Here is a 21,828-nt window from a genome sequence, read left to right on the forward strand (position 1 = left end):
CAGGGGATCTCTCTGGATGGGATGAGAAAACGCCCAATGGCCCTGGGATCCCTGACTCGTGAGCATGGGGCCACCACCTTCTCTCACCTTTCTTGTTCGACAAGCTCACCGCCAGAATCTCCCAGGTGGTGATGGAGTCTTTCAAAAATATATTCATGGTCTTTGTGGAGATTCTGGATGGAGGAGAAGTGGGGGTATTAAAAAGAGGCAGGTGTCAGGGGCCTGGGGGGAGAGCTGGTGTGGAGGGGCCCCGAGGGGCAGGTTGGAGGGAGGAGTGGGGGCTGGGCACACAGAGGGAGCCTGACTCTTGATTTCTTTTTCTAGGCTGGGTTGTGGGGTTGCCCAGTGATTCCAGAAAAGAGGCATGGGTGCATGCAAATGAAGTGGTCCAGATGGGGCCGCTATAGCAGCTGGCCTGGGGGGGTGTCTCAGCCTTACCCATCTTTCTCAGGTTCACTGAGTTCCTCTATGCGCCACAGCCAGCTCTCAGGGAACTGGCTTCGGGAAATGATTTCCTCTTCCGGGATTATATCCTCATCCAAGTCACCTGGAAGGCATGGGTGAGGAGGAGACAAATCTGGGTTGAGAACAGACCCATTTCTCCACTGTCCCCAGAGATACTTATCTCTACACATCTCTGGATTAACTTTATAGTTAATAAACTTTATAGTTTATTTGATTTTCTTCCTGACCTTTTTTAATGCCCCTTTCATTTTTCTCTTTGTATGGGAATCAGGCTCCTCTCACCTTTCCTTTTTCCAGGGTTCCTTCAGTGAACAAATGAAAACATACCTGGTGGAAGGTCCAAACCATCACCAGTATGAGCAGTTGGATAGAACAGCCAAATATGCAACAGAGTGCATGATCACACTCCACAAACACTTCTGGAAGTCCCAGGACCTGGGCAGTGTATGACCTATTCTTAATATAGTAGGACTCACAGGTGCAGGACACATAACAAGCTATTAAAATGTGTAAAAACCAGAAACCTAGCCAAAATGATGAAATGGAAGAATTCTCCTCAAAAGAAATTCCAGGATGAAATGACAGCCAGAGAACTTCTCAAAATAGATCTAAACAATATATCTGAACAATAATTTAGAAAAAACATCATAAGACTGATAGCTGGGCTTGAAAAAAGTATAGAAGACAGCAAAGAATCTATTGCTGAAGAGATCAAAGACCTATGAAATAATCAAGAAGAATTAAGAAATGTTGTAAATGAGATGCAAAATAACCCAGCTGCAGTGACAGCAAGGATGGAAGAAGTCGAAGAGAGAATAAGTGAAATGGAAGACAAAATTATGGAAAATGATGAAGCTGAAAAAAAGGAGGGCAAGGAAATTACTAGACCATAAGGGGAGATTTAGAGACCTAAGTGATTCTGTGAAATGAAATAATAACCGTATCATAGGAGTTCTGGAAGAAGAAGAGAGAAGGAAAGGGGCAGAAGGTTTATGTGAACAAATTATAGCTGAGAACTTCCCTCATCTGGGGAAGGAAACATGCATCCAACTGCTAGAGGCACAAAGAACTCCCTTCAAAATCAACAAAAAATGACATAATCATAGTGAAACTGCAAAATACAAAGATAAAGAGAGAATTATGAAAGCAGCTAGGGAAAAACGGGCCTTAACCTACATGGGTAGACACATAAGGGTAGTAGCAGACCCGTCCACTGAAACTTGGCAGGCCAGAAGCGAGTGGCAGGAAACATTCAATGTGCTGAAGAGCAAAACTAGGCAGCCAAGAATCCTTCATCCAGGAAGGCTGCCATTCAGAATAGAAGGAGAGGTAAAGGCTTTCCCAGACAAACAAAAACTGAAGGAGTTTGTGACCACTAAACCAGCCCTGCAGGAGAGCGTAAGGGGGACTCTGTGAGTGGAAAGCAGCAATGACTACAAGGGACCAGAGACATCACCATAAGCACAAAACCTGCAGATAACACAATGGCAGTAAATCCATACCTTTCAATAATCACTCTGAATGTAAATGACTAAATGCCTCAACCAAAAGACATAGGGTATCAGAATGGACAAAAAAACAAGATCCATCTATATGTTGCCTACAAGAAACTCATTTTAGACCTGAGAACACCTGCAGATTGAGAGTGAGGGGATGGAGAACCATCTATCATGCTATTGGACATCAAAAGATAGCTGGAGTAGCCATATTTATACCAGACAAACTAGATTTTAATACAAAATCTATAACAAGAGATGAAGAAGGGCATTATATCATAATTGAGAGGCGTATCCATCAAGAAGAGTTAATAATTATAAATGTTTAAGCCCCCAGTGTGTAGCACCCAAATACATAAATCAATCACAAACATAAATGAATGTATACACAATAATACTGTGATTTTAGGGTACCTTATTACTCCATTTACCGCAATGGACAGATCATATAATCAGAAAATAAGAAAACAATGGCTCAGAATGACAGACGGACTTAACAGATGTATTCAGAAGTTTTCATCCAAAAGTAGCAGAATACACATTCTTCTTGAGGGCACATGGAACTTTCTCCAGAAGAGATCACTTACTGGGACACAAATCAGACTTCAACGAGTATAAAGAGATTGAAATCATACCATGCATATTTTCAGATCACAATGCTATGAAACTTGAAATCAACCACAAGAAAATTTTGGAAAACCCCCAAATACATGGAGGTTAAATAAAACCCTACTAAAGAATGAATGGGTAATTCAGGAAATTAAAGGAGGAATTTAAAAATGTATGGAAGGGAATGAAAATGAAAACATGAAAGTCAAAACCCTCTGAGGTGCAGCAAAGGTAGTTCTAAGAGGACAATACATTGGATTTCAGGCCTTTCTCAAGAAGCAAGAAAGATTCCAAATACAGAATCTACCCTCACAACCAAAGGAACTAGAAAGACAGCAGCAAAAAGAAAAAGAAAAAACAAAAACAAAAAAAAAACAAGCCCAAAGCCAGAAGAAGAGAATTAATAAGGATTAGAGCAGAAATAAACAATATAGAATCCAAAAAACAGAACAGATAAATGAATCTAAGAGCTGGTATTTTGAAAGAATAAACAAAATTGATAACCTCCTAGCCAGATTTCTCAAAGAGAAAATCTGGTTGGGAACAGATAAAATCACAAATGAAAGAGGAGAGATCACAGCAAACACCGCTGAAATACAAAAATTATTTGAGAATAAAATGAAAAATTATATGCCAACAAACTGGACAACCTGTAAGAAATGGACAAATTCCTAGACACCCATGCACTACGTAAACTCCAAAGGGAAGAAATAGAAAATTTGAACGGACCCATAACCAGTGAAGAAATTGAATCAGTTATCAAAAATCTCCCAACAAATAAGAGTCCTGGGCCAGATGACTTCCCAGGAGAATTCTACCAGACATTTAAAGCAGAGTTAATACCTATCATTCACACGCTGCTCCAAAAAGATAGAAATGGAAGGAAAGCTTCCACGCTCACTCTTTTTTTTTTTTTAATTTTTTTAACGTTTATTTATTTTTGACACAGAGAGAGACAGAGCATGAATGGGGGAGGGTCAGAGAGAGAGGGAGACACAGAATCCGAAGCAGGCTCCAGGCTCTGAGCCATCAGCCCAGAGCCCGACGCAGGGCTCGAACTCACAGACCGTGAGATCGTGACCTGAGCTGAAGTCGGACGCTTAACCGACTGAGCCACCCAGGCGCCCCACACACTCATTCTTTGACGCCAGCATTACCTTGATCACAAACCAAAGACCCCACTAAAAAGGAGACTTACAGGCCAATATACCTGATGAAAATGGATGTAAAAATTCTCAACAAGATATTAGCAAATCGAATTCAACAGTATATTAAAAGAATTCCTCAACATGATCAAGTGGGATTCATTCCTGGACTGCAGGGCTGGTTCAATATTTGCAAATCAATCAACATGATACATCACATTAATAGAAGAACGGATAAAAACCATAGGATCCTGTCAATAGATGCAGAAAAAGCATTTGACAAAAACAGCATCCTTTCTTTAAAAAACCCTCAAGAAAGTCAGGATAGAAGGGACATGCCTTAACATCATCAAAGCCATATATGAAAGTCCACAACTAATATCATCATCAATGGGGAAAAACCGAGAGCTTTGCCACTGAGATCAGGAACATGACAGGGTTGTCCCCTTTTACCACTGGTGTCACTGGAAGTACTAACCTCAGCAATCAGACAACAAAACAAAATAAAAGGCACCAAAATTGAGAGAAGTGTCAAACTTTCACTCTTCACAGATGAAAGGATACTCTACTTGGAAACCCAAAAGACTCCACCAAAAACTGCTGGAACTGATCCATGAATTCAACAAGGTCGCAGGATACAAAATCATTGTACAGAAGTCGGTTGCATTTCTAGACACAAATAATGAAGAAACAGAAAGCTATATCAAGTAATCAATCCCATTTACAAGTGCACCAAGAACCACCAAATACCTAGGAATAAACCTAACCAAAGAGGTAAAAGATCTGTACATTGAAAACTATAGAAAGTTTATGAAAGAAACAGAAAAGGACACAAAGAAATGGAAAAACATTCCATGCTCATGGATTGGAAGGATAAGTATTGTTAAAATGTCGATACTACCCAAAGTGATCTACACATTCACTGCAATCCCAATGAAAACAGCACCAGCATTCTTCACAGAGCTAGAACAAACAATCCTAAGATTTTTATGAAACCACAAAAGACCCCAGATAGCCAAAGTAATGTTGAAAAGAAAACCAAAGCTGGAGGCATCACAATCCCAGACTTTAGTCTGTATTACAAAGCTGTAATCATCAAGACAGTATGGTATTGGCACAAAAACACATACACCAATGGAACAGAATAGAGAGCCCAGAAGTGCACCCACAAGTATATGGCCAACTAATATTTGACAACAGGAAAGAGTAGCCAATGGAAAACAGACAGTCTCTTTAGTAAATGGTACTGGGAGAACTGGACAGCAACATGCAGAAGAATGAACCTGGACCACTTTCTTACACCATACACAAAAATAAATTGAAAATGGATGAAAGGCCTAAGTGTGAGACAGGAAACCATCAAGATCCTAGAGGAGAAAACTGGCAGCAACCTCTTTGACCTCGGCCGCAGCAACTTCTTACTTGATGTGTCTCTGAAGGCAAGGGAAATAAAAGCAAAAGCAGACCATTTGGGACCTCATCAAGGTAAAAAGTTTCTGCACAGCACAGGAAACAATCAACAAAACTAAAAGGTAACCGATGGAATGGGAGAAGATATTTGCAAATGGCATAACGGATAAAGGGTTAGTTAGTATACAAAATCTATAAACAACTTACCAAACTCAACACCCAGAAAACAAATAATCCAGTGAAGAAATGGGCAGAAAACATGAATAGACACTTTTCCAAAGAAGACATCCAGATGGTAAACAGACACATGACAAGATGCTCGACATCACTCATCATCAGGGAAATACAAACCAAAAAAACATTGAGATACCCCCTCACACAGGTCAGAGTGGCTAAAAGTAACAACTCAGGAAACAACAGATGTTGGTGAGGATGTGGAGAAAGAGGAACCCTCTTGCACTGTTGGTGGAAATACAAACTGGTGTAGCCGCTCTGGAAAACAGTGTGGAGGTCCCTCAAAAAATCAAAATTAGATTTACCCTATGGCCCAGCAATAGCACTACTAGAAATTTATCCTAAAGGGCACACGGGTGCTGATTCGTAGGGGCACATGTACTCCAGTGGTTATAGTAGCATTTCAACAATAGCCAAATTATGGAAAGAGCTCAAATGTCCATCAACTGATGAATGGCTATATATACAGAGAATGGAATACTACTTGGTGATGAAAAAGAAGGATATCTGACCATTTGCAACAACATGGATGGATCTGGAGGGTATTATGCTAAGTGAAATAAGTCAGTCAGAGAAAGGCAGATACCGTATTTTTTCACTCATATGTGGAATTTGAGAAACTTAACAGAAGACCATAGTGGGGGGGAAGGAAAAATTAGATACAAAGAGAGAGGGAGACAAACCATAAGAGACTCTTAAACACAGAGAACAGACTGACGGTTGATGGGAATAGGATATGGGGGAGTGGGGAAAATGGGTGATGGGCATTGAGGAGGACACTTGGGATGAGCACTGGGGTTGTATGTAAGTGATGAATCATAGGAATGCGCTCCTGAAGCCAAGACTACACGCATTGGCAATAAATTTTTAAAAAAAGAAAGAAAGAAATTACACAAGGCTGGGGAGAAAACACCTGAGTGTGTGTAAGCCATATCCCAGTAGATCGGATATTTTGTCTAATTTTCCTCTTTGAGAAAGAAAGTCTGTAGGTCGCTGGAGCAGAAGGCAGCAAGCCTAGATTAGAATAATTTGCATAGACTGAAGATTCAGCCCTTGGCTCATGTGTGTTGGGAATCTTTGTGTGTTTTTTGGGGGGTGATGGTGGAGGGCGTGCTAGCCTTCCACCTAAAGAATTCAGAAATCTGTGTCCCCTTTGGTGATGTCTGCCTTTAGGAGGTGACTGCACATTTCTAAGCAAAAATAAATAAATAAATAAATAAATAAATAAATAAATAAATAAATAAATAAAATAAAAAGTAAAAATACGAGTGTACATGAAAAGTATGTGTTACCATATAAGGATCCATACCTGCTGTCATACAGGCTACATAAAAATTGATTCGGAGGAAATTTTCCCTTGGCTTTAATTTTGCCCTGATCTGATAGCAGAAAGAGGTTTAGAAATGGACTATCCAGGACTAAGGAGGAACTTTACAGTGGAGAGACCCAGCAGACAGCGCCTTAATCACGTGATCAAGACTCACAGCACCAACAATGGGACAAATCAATGTCTTTGGGCTCCCGACATGATGCACTGAGAATCCATAGTGTCTCTCCTGTGACAGCGCTGCCCCCAAATGCAAAACCTGGATGTCTTTACGAGGAAGCATGGAGCCAACCCAAACCGTGGGACAGCCCCCCAAATAGCCGGACGTGAAAGTCACTCAAGACGGCTGTGCTGCCAGGGGTTGAGCAGATCCAAGGACACTAAGGAGACCCCACCAGCAAATCCGACGTCTGTTCCTGCACAGATCCCTTTCCTGTAAAGGATCCAAGCCAAACCAGACCAGACCAGACCAAAGGGAAACCACTGGCCAGCCTGAACGGGGCTGGAGGTTTTGGTGGTGGTAACAAGTCAACATTAACGTCCTCATTCTGATGCCTGTGCTGTGGTTTTGTGGGAGAATATCTTTGCTTCTAGAAATTCCACACGGAGCTAATTAGGGGCCTCAATGGTGCGGCCTCAAATGATTCAGAGGGATAAAAGGTTTTTATGCCCATTTCTCCTTTTTCTGCTTGAGTCTAAAGATTTTTTAAAAAAATGATTATGTTTGCTTGGATCAGGCAGCCTGCCGCTTATGGCATTTCCCCATCTTCCTTAGTTTTTAAGCAAAGGGGTTCTGTTTCGTGACTTTTCATCCTGTGGTCGATAAGGTAACTTCCCTCGGTTTCAAGAGCCGCTCACACTGGCCCTTGTTCTCAGAGCCCAATTTGGACGACACAGTTTCTGGTCCCCCATGAAAACGATGGGATGTGCAAAAGAAGTGTTCAAAGGGCCAGTGAGAAGGGTCAGCGCAGCAAGCACCACTCTGCACACAGGGGTTAAAAAGAGCAATCTGGACAGGGCGGGCTGAGAGGGAATCTGCCAGGGGGACCCTCACGACAGGGGCCATGCTGCCCGTGGTGCGGGGGGCTCTCTGTGGGCTTGGTTTCCACTGCACCCATCCTAGCAGAAAGGCCTTTCTCTACCTAAGACACATCAAAAAGCATTTTTAAAAAGCAGACATCAGGCCTCACTGGGCTCAAAGGCTCTGAGCAAAGGGCACGTAGGATTCCCACCAGTTCTGTCAGGGCCGCCTTGTGGTGGGGACCACTCTGGTTCTGCTTTCAATGGGCTTCTTGGAAGAGAAATTTCTCTTGGCTTAACATTTATTTGGCCTGAGATGTAAAGTTTCAAGTGTGCACGTGCTTTGTCTTATCCAAAACTGAATGAATGAATGAGTGAATGAATGAATGAGTGAATTAATGAATGAGTGAGTGAATGAATAAGGGAGGCAGGGAATGAATGAATGAAAACCAATCAACAGATGTTGTTAGGCATTGAGTTAGGCACCTCTTTGGAAAGCAACATAAACGAGTTTTCTTTGGTAAAGGCAGGCTAAAAACGCATCTCAGACAGAAGCATCCTCCCCCTTCAGACAGGCCCTCCTCCCCCCTCAGACACAGGCATCCTTCCACCCAAACAGGCACCTTCTCCCATTCAGATAGGTTCTTCTCCCTCAGACAGGTCCTGGCTGCTCTCACCCAGTCTCCCCACTCTGGCTGCCCTCCTCCCTCAGATCAGGCCCTACCCCCTCTGATCAAGCTTTCCCACTCTGGCCTGGGCCTCTTCCCTCAGACCAGGCCCTCCCCACTCTCACAGAGCTTCCCCACTCTGGCTGGCCTCCTCCTTCAAACCAGGCCTGCCTCCCTCTGACTGAGCCTACTCCCTTCAGTCCAGGCCCTCCCCGCTCTGGCCAGCCACAGGCAAGTGGACTCACTCCGAGCCAATCCCAGGTGGGCACTACGGGTGTGGTTGAGTCTCAGTTGGGTGATGTAGTTGCAACAGTCCAGGAAGGCCTTCACGCACGAGGCCTCGTGCTGGATGAACCGGGCCCTGCGCTGGCACGAGAACTTCATGGGGTTCTCCCGCATGCCATGTTCACAGCACTTGCGCAGCTGCCTTGGGTACTGACCCACTGTGGGGACACGACACCGGTCAGGGCCTCAGCCGGGACCTCAAAGCAGGAGGAGCTCAGGGCGGACCACGGGTAGAACGTCCCCGGGGCCGGGCCCTGCCCTGCTCCCTCCTGGGCTAGATCCCGGAGGGACAGGGTTTGGGGGGAGGGCGGGGCCCCCACCTTTGTCCATCCTCTTCTCCATGAGCATCACCGAGCGGCGGCGACGGGTAGCTGGTTTGGGGCACTCGGGATCTGAGTGGAGGGCACACGCGAACAAGATGGGTTAAGCGTCAACTGAGGGTCCCCGATGTACTCCTCTCAGTAGCCGTGAGGGAGCCATGAGTTGTTGTTCCCATTTGACAGATGAGGAAACTGAGGCTCAGTAGGCAATGATTCACTAGGTGGGGGCTGGGGCTGGACTTGAACCCAGGACCCCCACCTGCTCTCAGCATCTGAGGACCTCAGAACAGTGCCCTCCACCTGCTCTCAGCATCTGGGGTGGAGGCCCCGGCCCTCACCTGTCCTATCCGGGGTCTGCAGGTTTGTGTTGGTCTGGAAGGCCAGCCCTGCGTCCGTGAAGACGCCGGCATAATCCTTCCCGCTGCCTGCGGTGCAGCCGATGTCAGCCTTCTCTACCACGTTCCAGATCTGCGGGAGGGCAGGGGTCACCAGGCTGACATGTCCCACCGCCCCTTCGTTCCGGTCCCAGGCCCCTCTCAGAGCTGTGTGCACAGCCCCCGCCAAGCACCCCCAGCGCGAACTCCTCCATCTACGCTCCCACCCGCGGCCTTCAATTCCGCGCCACGTCTGTGTCCGTCCCAGCCTCCGTCCCGCCCACGCCTAACCCCACTTCCGGTTCCCTTCTGAGCGCCACCCGCGCCTCAGCCCCACGCCACCCCTTTGCTTCCGCCACACCCCAGCGGTACGGGGCGCACCTTGCTTTGAGTTAACTTATTCTTCTTGTTCAGCACGAACACGCCCTTGTCCACCACCACGAGCCCCACTCGGGCTCCTCTGTCACCCTCGATCTTGAGGGTCATCTGCTGGCCAGGTAGGTGAACCCTCTCTTCCTTCCTGCCACCTTTCACCACCAGCTGTTGGGGGGGGGGGTGTGCACAGAGGTAGGAGTGAGGGGTCAGCCCTGCCAGGCTGGGTCTCCATCAGCAGTCAGCCCAGGGCAGTGTCCGTGCTGTGCTGGTCAGGAAGGGGCAACGGTGGAGACAGACAGACTGAAGGCGGAAAGGCCAGCAGGGAGGGAGATAGTGAGGCTGAAACAGAGGTGTGGAGAGAAGGAGCTGGAAATGGAGAAGATGGGCCTCGGTTGGGGACCCCACCCAGAGGGCTGGAGAGAGGCAGAGACCGGGTGAGCACTGGCCAGGCGGGGGTGCCAAGATGGGTGCAGAGGAAGGCTCCGGAAGCTTACCTTGCCCACACAGGAGTCCTTGACATCCACCCACACGGAATCGGCCACCACCTCCCTCTGGCCATTGCTGTTAAGGCAGGTGTAGTAAACCACCAGGCGGAAGGAAGGAATGAAGTCCTCAGTGATGGTCAGGGGCAATGCGACCACATCCTGGCCAAGCTCACGCGTCTGTCGACCCACCTTCAACAGCTTCCCTTTGTTCATGATCTGGGGGAGACAGGTTGGCGTAAGAAAGAATCAGCAAGGTCGGGGGGGGGGGGTGGCCCTGGACTGGGGGTGCTGCAGAAGTAAGGAGGAGGGGTCTGGAGATCCTAGGAGGGCACGGACCAGGTAGGTGTAGTAGTAGATATCCTTCTGCTTGGTGGTGGTGGGATCAATTCGCAGGTGGATGTTCACATTGAGATCTTCCCCTGGCTTGAGCTCCACGCGAGGTACAGACAGATGGAGGTAGTTACTGCAGCTGCCCATGATTTTGTAGGGTTGGGCGAGCATACTGCTTGTGGCCTGTCGTGACTCCAGGATACCATCCTTCCTAGTGATTACCTGGGTGAGGAAAGGGGGATGAATTCTGGCCCCCCAAAGATGTCCACATCCTAATCCCTGGGACCTGGGAATACGGTAGCTTCCCTGGCCAGAGGGACTGTGCAAATGGGATTAAGGGTCTGAGGATGGGGAGTCTGTTTTGGATTATCCAGGTGGGTCAAATGTAATCACCGGATCCTTATAATATACCTATGCAGACGGCCAGACTGCTGGTGCAGATAAGATACCCTCTATGCAGATGAAAACACTCTATGTGAATGGCAGGATGCCCTGATACAATAAAAGGACCCCACTCCTCACATGGCAGGATGACTGTGGCAGAGGACAGATTCCCTCCATGCAAATCCAGTCCCCTATCGCCTGAGTGTAGGGCTACAGGTGGGCGAGGACTCACGGTGATGGGCAGGGGCACCGGTTTGTTGGGTGTGTTGATGATCAGCTTGGCCACGCCGTCGGCCTGGGTCAAGGACCGTGCACGGGAGTCCTGGGTCTCCACAGGGACGTTGCGTGCCGGGGAGCCGTCGGGGTTCGTCACGAACACCTACGGGTGCAGTGCAGGGGCAGGTGGAGGGCGTTCAGGTCGACCCAGAGGCGTGGCTGATGCTCAGGGGAAGGGTGGGGGAGGCAGACCCACCCCGGGTCTCACCATGAGGTCAAAGGGCATGCCTGGTTTGAAGAACTTGGACGTCTTGGTGAAGTGGATCTGGTAGGGGGAGGTCACGATGGGGATCCCGCTGCGCTCTGCCTCCACCATGTCGCTGCCTGAGGGGGCCAGCCGTGAGGGCAGGTTCCTGGGCCACCCCTCCAGGTTGGACCACACCTTACACTGGGCCTCCCTCAGACTGGGCCTCCTCCATCAGACTGGCTGGAACCTTCATTCTGTTCCTCCCCCATCAGACTGGCTAGGGCCTTCATTCTGTTCCTCCCCCATCACTGGGACTCCTCTGTCAGACTGGATCCCACCTTCATGCTGGGTCTCCCTCCTCAGACTGGACATCATCCATCAGACAGGATCCAATCTTCATACTGGCCTCCTGTGCTCAGACTTCCTCTGGCTTCCTCTGTCAGACTGTTGCCCACCTTCATTCTGGCCTCCCCACTAGGATGGGACCTCCTCTATCAGACTGGCTCCCAACCTCACTGGGCCTCTGTTTTCAGACTGGGCCTACTCTGTGAGACTGGATCCCAATTTCATTTTGGGCCTCCCTCCTGAGACTGGGCCTCCTCTATCAGACTGGATCCCACTTTTATTCTGGACCTCTCCCCTCAGGCCAGGCCTCCTCTGTCAGACAGCTTCCCATCTTCATAGTGGGCCTCCCTCAGACCAGGTCTCCTCTGACAAACTGGCGGGCACCTTCATTCCTCGGACTATGGCTACCCTGTCACTGGCTCCCACCTTCAGACTTGGCCTCCTTTGTCAGACTGGATCCCACATTCATTCTGGACCTCCCCCCCTCAGAATGGGCCTCCTCTATCATCAGACTGTTTCCCATATTCATACTGGGCCTCCCCTCTCAGACCTGGCCTCACCTGACAGACTGCATCCCAATTTCATTCTGGGTCTCCCCCCTCAGACTCAGCTACCTCTATCAGACTGCATCCCACCTTCATTCTGGCCTCCCCCCTTCAGACTGGGCCTCCTCTATCAGACTGGATTCCACCTTCATTCTGGGCTCCCCCCTCACTGGGCCTCCTCTGTCAGACAGGATCACACCTTCATTCTGACCTCCCCTCTCAGACTGGGCTTCCGTCAGACTGGATCCCACCTTCATAGTGGGCCTCCCCCCTCAGACTGGGCTTCCTCTATCAGACTGGATCCCACTTTCATTCTGAGGCTCCCTCCCCCCTCAGACTGGGCCTCCTCTATCAGACTGCATCCCACATTCATACTGGGCCTCCCCCCCAGACTGTGCCTCCCCTATCAGACTTGATCCTACCTTCATTCTGGCCTCCCCCTCAGACTGGGCCTACTCTATCACACTGGATCCCACATTCATACTGGGCCTCCCCCCTCAGACTAGGCCACCCACGTGAGACTGGATCCCACCTTCATTCTGGGCTCCCCCCTCACTGGGCGTCCTCTGTCTGACTGGATCCCACCTTCATACTGGCCTCCCCCCATCAGATTGGGCCTCCGCTATCAGACTGGATCCCACATTCATACTGGGCCTCCCCCCTCAGACTGGGCCTCCTCTACAGACAGGATCTCACTTTCATTCTGGACCTCCCCCACTCAGAATGGGCCACCTCTATCAGACTCCATCCCACATTCATTCTGGGGCGCCCTGCCCCCTCAGATTGGCCCTCCTCTATCAGACTGGATCCCACTTTCATTCTGGGGCTCCCCCCACCCTCAGAATGGGCCTCCTTTGTCTCACTGGGTATCACTTTCCTCTGGATATTCTCTCTTACACTTGGCCTCTGCCCTCAGACTGGTCCTCCCCTGTCACACTGCATTCCACATCCATTCTGGGCCTCTGCCTGCACACTGGGCCTCCCCCCTCATTTGGGTCCCTTTCCTCAGACCAGGCCTCACCTGAGTGCAGGATAACGGTGACAGACACGTACAACGACTTCCCCACCAGGGCATCTGCTCCGGAGGGTTCCACCCCGCTCAGCAGGACCTTCCGTTCCAGCCTGGCCTCCCCACTGCCATCATCGATCTGGGGGAGGAAGGAAGGCTCAGAGAGGGGGAGGGGCGCAGGTGAGGGAGGGGGAAGTCCAAAGTGGAGGAGGCTCAGAGGGACAGAGCACCTGAACACGGGTGAGGGACTGGGGCAGCGAAATCCTCTGGTCACCATCCTGGACCCCAAAGATGACGAAGGCGATTCCATCCACATTCTTCCCATACAAGAACCTGAGAGGCAAGAGGGTCTCAGATGCTCCTCTCCTGAAGGGCAAGCCTGCCTGCAAACTTCCACGGACCCCTGGTCCCTCGCCTGGTGCTTACCTGGCCAGTATCTGGTTCTTCACTCAGCGCCCACCTGGTCCCTCGCCTGGCCACACTGCACCCGGGTTCCCTTACCCGGCCCCTACCTGGCTCCACCCCTAGCTGCCAACCTGGCCCGTCATCTAGCCCTCACCTGGCCCCCCTCCCCTCCCCTCCCGCCTGGCCCCATTCCTAGCCCCTCACCTGGCTGTGATGGTGACCTCCAGGCCCTGTGGGTCATCAATGTAGTAGAATTTCTCTGTAGGCTCCACTTGGACCTCAAAACTGGGCAGCACTGGGGTCGAGACGGTACCAGTAGGCTGTCAGCACTGGGCCTGGCACGTGGGGCCCCCACCCTGACTCCTTCCTCCTCTTACCGTACTCCTTCACCTCGAACTCAGCAGAGAATACCTGCTGTGGGGCATCTTCATAGTGGGCTTCTATCTTCCACTGCCCTGTACTGTGGGGAAGGCAGGTGAGTGAGCCAGCCAGACGCCCTCCCTTGGCAAAGGGAACCCCCTCTAGGAGGGCCTGACATACTTGACCAGCTCCGGGATGTTCCAAGACAGGGACAAGATGCCAACCTGGTTCTGAGAAGATAGGGAGTCCTTCTTGATGAGAATATTGTCAGGGGTCTGTGGAGACAGGGAGGGCGTGTCTCTTCAGAGACCTGGCTTAGCCCCTGGGCTCTCTTCCTCCTCTCTGTGTCTGGACACTCTCTGTGTGTCATGACTACTGGGGCAGTGGTTATGAACATGGACTTGAGTCAGTCAGCCTGGGTTCAAATGCCCACTCTCCCACTTACGCGCTGTGTCACCTTGGGCAAGTTACTTGATGTCTCTGTGCTCAATGTGCCCAGCTAGAAAAAGGAGAGGAACATAGCCCCTACCTTACTGGCTTGGCACATGATTCATGTAAGCTGGAGCTCACTCTCATCGGCGGCTGTCTGAACACTGATAGTAACTAGCATTTATCACCTACTTTGTGCGGGACCCTGTGGTAAGCATCCTATGGGCGCTAAGTCACACAACATTTCCTACCTTCGACTCTTTGACCTACAAGAATACAAAGTCGTGTGGTTCAACCTAACACACAGTATGTCATTCATTGCAAATAACTAAACACCAGGAGACATCATGTAAAAATCTGGATTTCTGGCTTCTCTTGGAAACTGGGATAACCGTGGATACGGGTTCCTGTTGGCACATAGCGACATTTGACTGGAACTGGGCAGAGGCTCTACCCTTAGAGGTGTGTGTTCTCCGTTCCCCACAAATCCCACTGATCCCCACAATCATCTTGTGGCTGTCAGGACCTGGTCCCTGTTACCTTTGCGTGATTGCAAGAAATACTCATGACGATCCTCTGAGAACCACCTACCTCTTCCCTCTGTCCTTCACTTCCTCCTTCCATTCCCCCTCCCCCCCACCCCTTTCCTGCCTCAGCCCAGTAAATTGTAGTGAAATTACTGTATGCCAAGCACCCATCCTGTCTGAAATTTAGGTTCTGTGGAGGTCTAGGGAGCAGGCAATTAGCAAATGAATACATTCAATTTATAGGATGTCTAAAGGAGATGACAGGAAGGGAGACCAGTGGAGTGTGTGTGTGTGTGTGTGTGTGTGTGTGTGAGTTGGGAGAGGGTGTTTGCAATTTTACAGGTCCTCAGAGAGGCTTCTCTGTAAAATTGTGCCATCGGTGACATTTGAGCAGAGACTTGAATGACGTGATGGGGCAAGCTATGTGTGTATTTGGAGGAAGAGCGTTTTGTGAGTAGTGGGGGAACAGCCTGTGCAAAGGTCCTAGGGCTGGCTCTTTATGGCAGTTGGAGGGACAGCAATAAGGCCCATGTGGCTGGAGCAGAGTGAGTGAGGGGAGGAGAGGAGGAGAGGAGGACAGGTAGGGGACTGGGCAAGTCTTGCAGGGCCTTGGGGAGTGCTGGGAGGCCTTAGGCTTTTACCCCAAGGAGGTGGGAGCTCCTGGAGGGCTCTGGGTGGAGGGTGGGACAGGAGTTGGGTGCTCGAGGCTGCCCCCTGGCAGCAGGAGGCGGATTGGGCTACAGAGAGTGTTTATCTGTCATCTCAATCTTCAGCTGAGCAAACCAAGGCCCAGGAGGGTGAAGTGACCTGTCCAGAGTGACACGGTCCCCAGAGGTTTGCCTGGAGCCGGAATCCACGGGCGGAAGCATCACTGCGCCGGGTATCCCTGGATCTCTGCCCTGTGTCCAGGACTCTTTCTGTGTTCATGGCTCTACAGGTCTCTTTGCCTTTAAGCCTCTGCAGTCCTGCCTTTTCCGGAATCTCTTCTCTGTCTCTATCTATCTCTTTGTCTCTCCCCGAGTCTTTGCCCGGAGGGAGCCATCGTCTGGGTTCCCCGCTGCTGGTACCTGGATGCTGACGATAATGGTCCGGCCCACGGGCAGTAGGTCGTTGTCCACGGTAAAGATCCGATAGAGGACTGGGAGATGATGTTAGAGAAAGGGGGCGGTGAGTGAGGCCCTGCCCCTCCCGACAGTCCCCCCCAGCCCTCTCTCCAGCCACCGCCCAGCCCCTTACCCGTGGAGCCTGGGGTATAGATGGGCTTGTCCGTCTGGATGAAGAGGTACCCGCTCTGAAAGCTGACCAGCACCACCTTCTCCACTACGGTGCTCCCAAAGTCTGCCTGGATAGTCACGAATTTTTTCCCCTTCTCTGATGTTAATTCCTTGCTGGCTGGGATCTAGGCATAGCCAGAGAATAATTGAGATGCTGCCTCCCGGCCCCTTGCCCGCATTCAGCCCCAGACTTTCACCTGCCTGCCCTTCCTGCCAATAGCACCTGTCCACCACTCCGGGTCTCCCTGGTGTGCCCAGGTTGGGAGCGGAGGGGGAGTAGGGGAGGGAGCAAGGATCTAAGATGGGTAGGGACCAGAAAGGGGGATGAGTAGGGGGAATCAGGCATGGGACTCAGAGGACCTCACTTAGGAGAGGGGCTGAAAGCTAGAGGCTCAGGATAGGAGAAGCTAATTGAAGGAGGAGTCTCAGAGAGGGGAGAGGGGCATCAGCAGGTACATCTACCTTGATTTTGACCGTGCTCATGTGGTTGTTGTCTTTGGTCAGAGCGCTGTTCTCACTGGATAGCACTTGCTTTTTCACTGGGAAGTCGTGGACAGTGACCGCAACTGCAATGTTATTTTCCAAGTCATGGGCCTCCAGCAGCACGGTCTCCTCATTCTCCAGCCGCAGGATGTTGGGGGTGATCATGGAGAACCTGCAGGGCGGGTGGAACACGGGATGGAGCTGCCGTTCTAGGGACCAGGGTTCCAACCCTCACCCACATATCACGAAGCCCCCAAATCCTGTGAAGTCAGATCTCGAGGCCTCCAAGTGATTCCGCAGCCACGGAATCACTGAACATACCACAGGCACCCAAACCCGCAGACCCCTGCTTCTAGAAACATCCGCCTCCCATTGTAACCCGAGTGCCATGAACCCCCAGCTCATGAAATCATGAGCTCACAGGCAGCCCAAGTCCATTCACATCCCAACCCGCTGACCCCTGCCTCCACAGACACCCACGTGCGCCCTGGATTCTACTAGGACCTGAACCCCACCCCCACCTCACAAGTAGCCCGGTTTGGAGAAGGGTCATGACCACTCACATGGGGTCCCCCGGTGCCAGGGGCAGGATGGTAAGCAGCAGCAGCAGCAGCAGGCTGGGGCCTGAGGCAGGCCCCATGGTGCAGGGACAGTGGAGGGACAGAGGGAAGGAGGAAGCGGACTGGGAGGGAATGAGCAGAGGCTGCTGGAGGCTGCCTTTTATCTGGCTCCCGCCTCCCCCCTGCAACCTCAGCCCAGCCCGCAGCTCCCGTGGCTTCCCCCTTCCTGGAGCTGCCCCAGATTTCTCAATACCATTTCCTAAGTTTTTCAATCCCTGGGGCCAGTGTGTCCTGGGGTAACTAACCCAAGGGCATGTCCTCCAACAACATGGACACACCTTCTCCCTGCCAAGGTCTCCCTCAGGGTCAAGGTCAGGTGGTAAACAGGGACCTTTCCCTGTTGCACCTACTTAGCGGTGGAGGAACACTGAGGGCCAGAGAGCTCCCCACCCCAGGTATCTGGGCCTGGCGCCCAGTCAGTTTCTGGCCATGCGTTTGTTAACCAATGCCTTCCTATGGGTCTATCTCTATGCTGGTGGCTGGAGTCCCTCTTCTATGCTCAGACTGAGGAATAAGGTCCAACACAGACACTCCTGGCCCCATGGTGTGTCTTTCCAATGGAGAAGAACCCTGCGTTGTAGAGGGCCAGTTAAAAATTCTCAGAGGAGGGGACATTTCTGCTGGGCTTTGAAGTATGTGTAGAAGTTCACTCTCCCAGTGAGCATGTATTTTTTAAAATATTTGTTTATCTTTGCGTGACAGAGACAGAGCAGGGGGAGGGGCAGAGAGAGACGGAGACACAGAATCTGAAGCTCAGCCTCCAGGCTCTGAGCTGTCAGCACAGAGCCCAATGCAGGGCTCGAACTCACAAACCACTAGATCATGACCCAAGCTGAAGTCGGAGGCTTAAATAAACCAACTGAGCCACCCCGGCACCTTGCAATGAGCATGTATTTTAATACAGGTGGAACCTGGAGCTCCCTTCATGTACCCTTGTCACGATGCCTGAGAGACTATAATGGTTAAAAAGAAAAACTTTCCTCAGCAGTGAGGCAATTTCCCATTGCTACCTTTTTTTATTCTGTCTTAACGTTACAATATTATCATTAATATTCTTAATTACTATTATGCCATCTGTATTTAATTTTTTATGAATAGCTAATATCTTCATATGGTTCAACACCTAAAGGGTCCACGTAGATGTACAAGGAAAAGGCAATTTGCCTCCTGTTCCCGTTCCCAACCATTCAGGTCTCAGATGCCACAGTGAAACCAAATCCCTGGTTTCCTTCCAGAGATATGCATTTTGAATGCTCGCAAGTTTTAAAAACAAATTACCAGTCTTCTCTGCCTGCTATTCTTCCTGGTCTCCCTGGGTTACGCCTTGCCTTTTTCGTAAACAGTATCCCTCAGAGATCGTTTAATATCAGTGCCCAGAGAGCTTCCTTGTTAGAGGCAACTGCCTCCTTCTACGTTGTGTGAAAGCGACCAGTCTCTTCCGCGTGGACAGGCTTCCCTGGATATAGTGAGTGGTCTTGACCTGCATCACTTTCCAGCTCTGACACTTAGAGGTATACTTTGGCGCTTGATTAATAGCCACGCTGAGCCTCAGTTTCCCCCATCAGATGAGGTTGTAATAGCACTCACGTCACAGTTGTCATTGCCATGAAAGGACATGACCCTGGACCAAGAGCTACTTGCATTAATAATCCCGCAAGATATGGCTGTATTTCCCTCCGTGATTGTATTGATTTACATACTTGCTGGCCTTGCAGGAAATTGCTGGATTTCCCCACTGTCTCACCACGACAGCATGTTGGCAAAGCTTTGCGTTTCTGCCTCAGTGTCATTTGATGTGTGCCTGTTGCATTCCCAGCAAGGTTGTGCATCTGGGGGAAGGGGTGTGTGAAGTCCAGGGCACAGGAGACAACAGGTATGTGGGTGGGGGATCCTGATCTCTGAAGGCCTGGTTTCCAAAGTCCCAAGGAAGGGGTTAATGGGGAACCCAGCTCTGATTTCCTGGAATCCATGTGCCTTTCCTGGCCTAGGCTGCATGCCTGGAGTTGGGGGAGGTGTGCACACACAGAACAAACCTGGACCCTGTCTGCTTGATTGCGTCACCCCTTCCTTGGGAGAGGGAGGGTGCAAGCACCTGCTTACTACCCAGAACTGAGATTCAACTTCTGAAACAGGGGTTGGGGTACCTCCTAGGATCCCCCAAATCTCAATTACTCCCATTTTCCTCCCCCACCCCATTTCCTGGTTGCATTATAGCCCTAAACATTCAGGGTTTCTGCTTTGACTGTCTTGGGAAGGTATTCCTGCTGGCCTGTGCCTCCCAGCAAGGCTTGGTTCTGGCTTTCCCAGAGCCTCAGTTAATCCATCTGAACAATGGGATTGATGATAGTTGCTGCTGTTTTGACAAAGGTGCTGAGATGCTTCAGAGCGCTGGGCTTGGAGGGAAGGTTCACGCCTATGGTGGTGGAGGTCTGCGGAGGGTCCTGGCCCCGACCTCCAGGAAGTGACCAGAGGGGTGAAGGCAGAAGCAGAGGTGGGCCTGGGAGAAGGAAGGGATTCTTGGAAGCTTCATCCTGGGGAATGTGCATTTGTGCCCAGAAGTGTGGGAGAGGGAAGGCAGGCAAGATAAGCCAGCAGGGGAGAGAGAGGAGGAGGCCTGGAGGATGGGATTCCCGTTAGCTGGCGTGCCCTGCCCAACATTCCAGGTATGGACAGCCGGAGGGCCAGGCTGCCTGGGTTGAGGCTAAGTGGGGTCTCTGGAAGGCACTTAACCCTAACACAGTATTGGCTATCTGTCCCTGATTCCAGTTGAACTGGTGTCCTGAGTTTCGTCTGGCACCCCAGCTGGAGGAGGGAGAAGAAGGGGAAGGAAACGGGAGGATTTCTGGGTGGGGGGAGCCCAGGCACCCCTCTCCCCCCCACCCCCTTGAGTGCAGTGATTTCCCTGCTGCACCCCCACCCTCACCCTTGAGTCGGTGCCAGGCCTGGGAACAGCAGGGACTGCCCCTCCCCTCCTGGCCCCCCACTTCCAGGATGGGGTCCTTGCTACACTGCTTTCTGAGATTTTCCCCCCAGGACCCACAGGCAGGGCACCTCCCCCACCATGCAGCCCAGGCCTCCCCTTCTCCCCCTACTCATTACTCATTAACTGGAAGGTAAACTTGGCCCGGCTGGATCTGATCTGCCCCATGGCTGCTTCCCCCGCTCCCCCGCACCGCTGACTCAAGCTCAGGAGAGGCCTGAGCATCAGGGACCCCCACCCTGGAGGGTGCAGGGGCAGGCTGGACATTCACAGCCATGAATGTCCCTCTGAGCATTGGATGACAAGCCAGTGGCATGGGGCAGGCAGAGGCTCAGCCTGGTGCCCCGCACGTGGTAAGGCCCCACTGCACATGGACTGTATGTTTATTGTTTCCAACACCTGCTTCTCTTCCTCACCTTGTTTCGCTGACAGCCCTGCCCGTCCTCCAAGCCGTCCCCCATCGTCCTCCCTCTCCCCTGCACTCACTGTCCCAGTCCATCTGTCTGTTGTCTGCACCCCTGTGGTCTGTGGCCTCCCTGCTGCAGAATCACTCCTTTCAGCTCATCTACTCTATAGCAATGGGGGACTTTGTGCAAAAACACAGCTTTGTGACCCTGCAAAATTATGGTGTAGAATACGTGAATGCACGCTAGTGAGTTGGTCTCCATGAGACTCAGACGCAGCACTTTATTTCATGAAACTTGTTTCTTCTGCATCCCTGGTTTGCAGACCAAGAGACTGAGGGCTTTGAACACTTGCCCAAGATCCTCTAGGTGGGAGGAGCTGGGATTTGAACCCAGGCAGCCGGGGTCCAGACTTCAGGCTCCTAAGCTGTAGGAGTCTCTGACTGCTGTTGTAACAAATGACCACACACTTGGTGGCTTAAAATAATACCTATGTATTATCTTACAGGGCTGGAGGGCTGAAGTCTGAAGTCAAGGTGTGGGCAGGGCTGTGTTCCTTAGGGAGGCTCCAACGGGGGGAACTGGGAATCCACTTCCTGCCCTTTTGGGCTTCTAGAGCCCATTGCACCCCTTGGCTCAGGGGGCCAGTGAAACCTCACAGCACATCCCTTATACGTGTTTCCTTGTGGCTCTCCTTGTCTGACTGGGACCCTGATGCATCCCTCTCATAAGGACCCTGGTGATGACATTGGGTCATCCAGGATCACTTCCCATCTCAGTCACATCTGCAAAGTGCCCTTTGCCGCTTCATGTGACATCCTCGCAGGTTCTGGGGATCAGGACGGGGACTTCTTTGGGAGCCTGGATTCTGTGCACCCCTGCACGCACATGGAGTAAAGCACCGACTTCGATGGTCACGTCCTTCCCTGCTGTAACCTTCTTGGCTCCCACAGGCATTAGCACGAAGTCCAACTGTTGTCTTGAGGCTTCTGCCAGCTGCTCCCCCACCCTCCCTGCCCCCCCTCTCGGCCTCAGCCAGCCCTGCAGGGGGACTGGC

At 50.9% G+C, this 21,828-nt stretch overlaps 1 protein-coding gene across 1 annotated transcript in view; it reads right to left on the reverse strand.

Moving 5' to 3' along the window:
* LOC101088468 (complement C3-like) overlaps positions 1–17,489 on the reverse strand; it is a 38,677-nt gene extending 21,188 nt beyond the window's left edge. Inside the window, exons 1-19 of the mRNA XM_045044739.1 lie at positions 17,331–17,489; positions 16,747–16,939; positions 16,247–16,409; positions 16,078–16,148; positions 14,235–14,329; positions 14,072–14,154; positions 13,899–13,989; positions 13,520–13,622; positions 13,302–13,428; positions 11,412–11,527; positions 11,160–11,306; positions 10,550–10,765; positions 10,223–10,429; positions 9,735–9,893; positions 9,318–9,447; positions 8,980–9,051; positions 8,620–8,817; positions 439–547; positions 88–173 (exon numbers count right to left, since the gene is read on the reverse strand). Coding sequence (XP_044900674.1) covers positions 88–173; positions 439–547; positions 8,620–8,817; positions 8,980–9,051; positions 9,318–9,447; positions 9,735–9,893; positions 10,223–10,429; positions 10,550–10,765; positions 11,160–11,306; positions 11,412–11,527; positions 13,302–13,428; positions 13,520–13,622; positions 13,899–13,989; positions 14,072–14,154; positions 14,235–14,329; positions 16,078–16,148; positions 16,247–16,409; positions 16,747–16,939; positions 17,331–17,407 — 2,443 coding nt within the window. The 5' untranslated portion in view covers positions 17,408–17,489. The remainder of the gene's footprint in view (positions 1–87; positions 174–438; positions 548–8,619; positions 8,818–8,979; positions 9,052–9,317; positions 9,448–9,734; positions 9,894–10,222; positions 10,430–10,549; positions 10,766–11,159; positions 11,307–11,411; positions 11,528–13,301; positions 13,429–13,519; positions 13,623–13,898; positions 13,990–14,071; positions 14,155–14,234; positions 14,330–16,077; positions 16,149–16,246; positions 16,410–16,746; positions 16,940–17,330) is intronic.
* Positions 17,490–21,828: the final 4,339 nt, after the last annotated feature.

Source organism: Felis catus, chromosome A2, assembly GCF_018350175.1.
Source record: "Felis catus isolate Fca126 chromosome A2, F.catus_Fca126_mat1.0, whole genome shotgun sequence".
NCBI classification, from domain to species: domain Eukaryota; kingdom Metazoa; phylum Chordata; class Mammalia; order Carnivora; family Felidae; genus Felis; species Felis catus.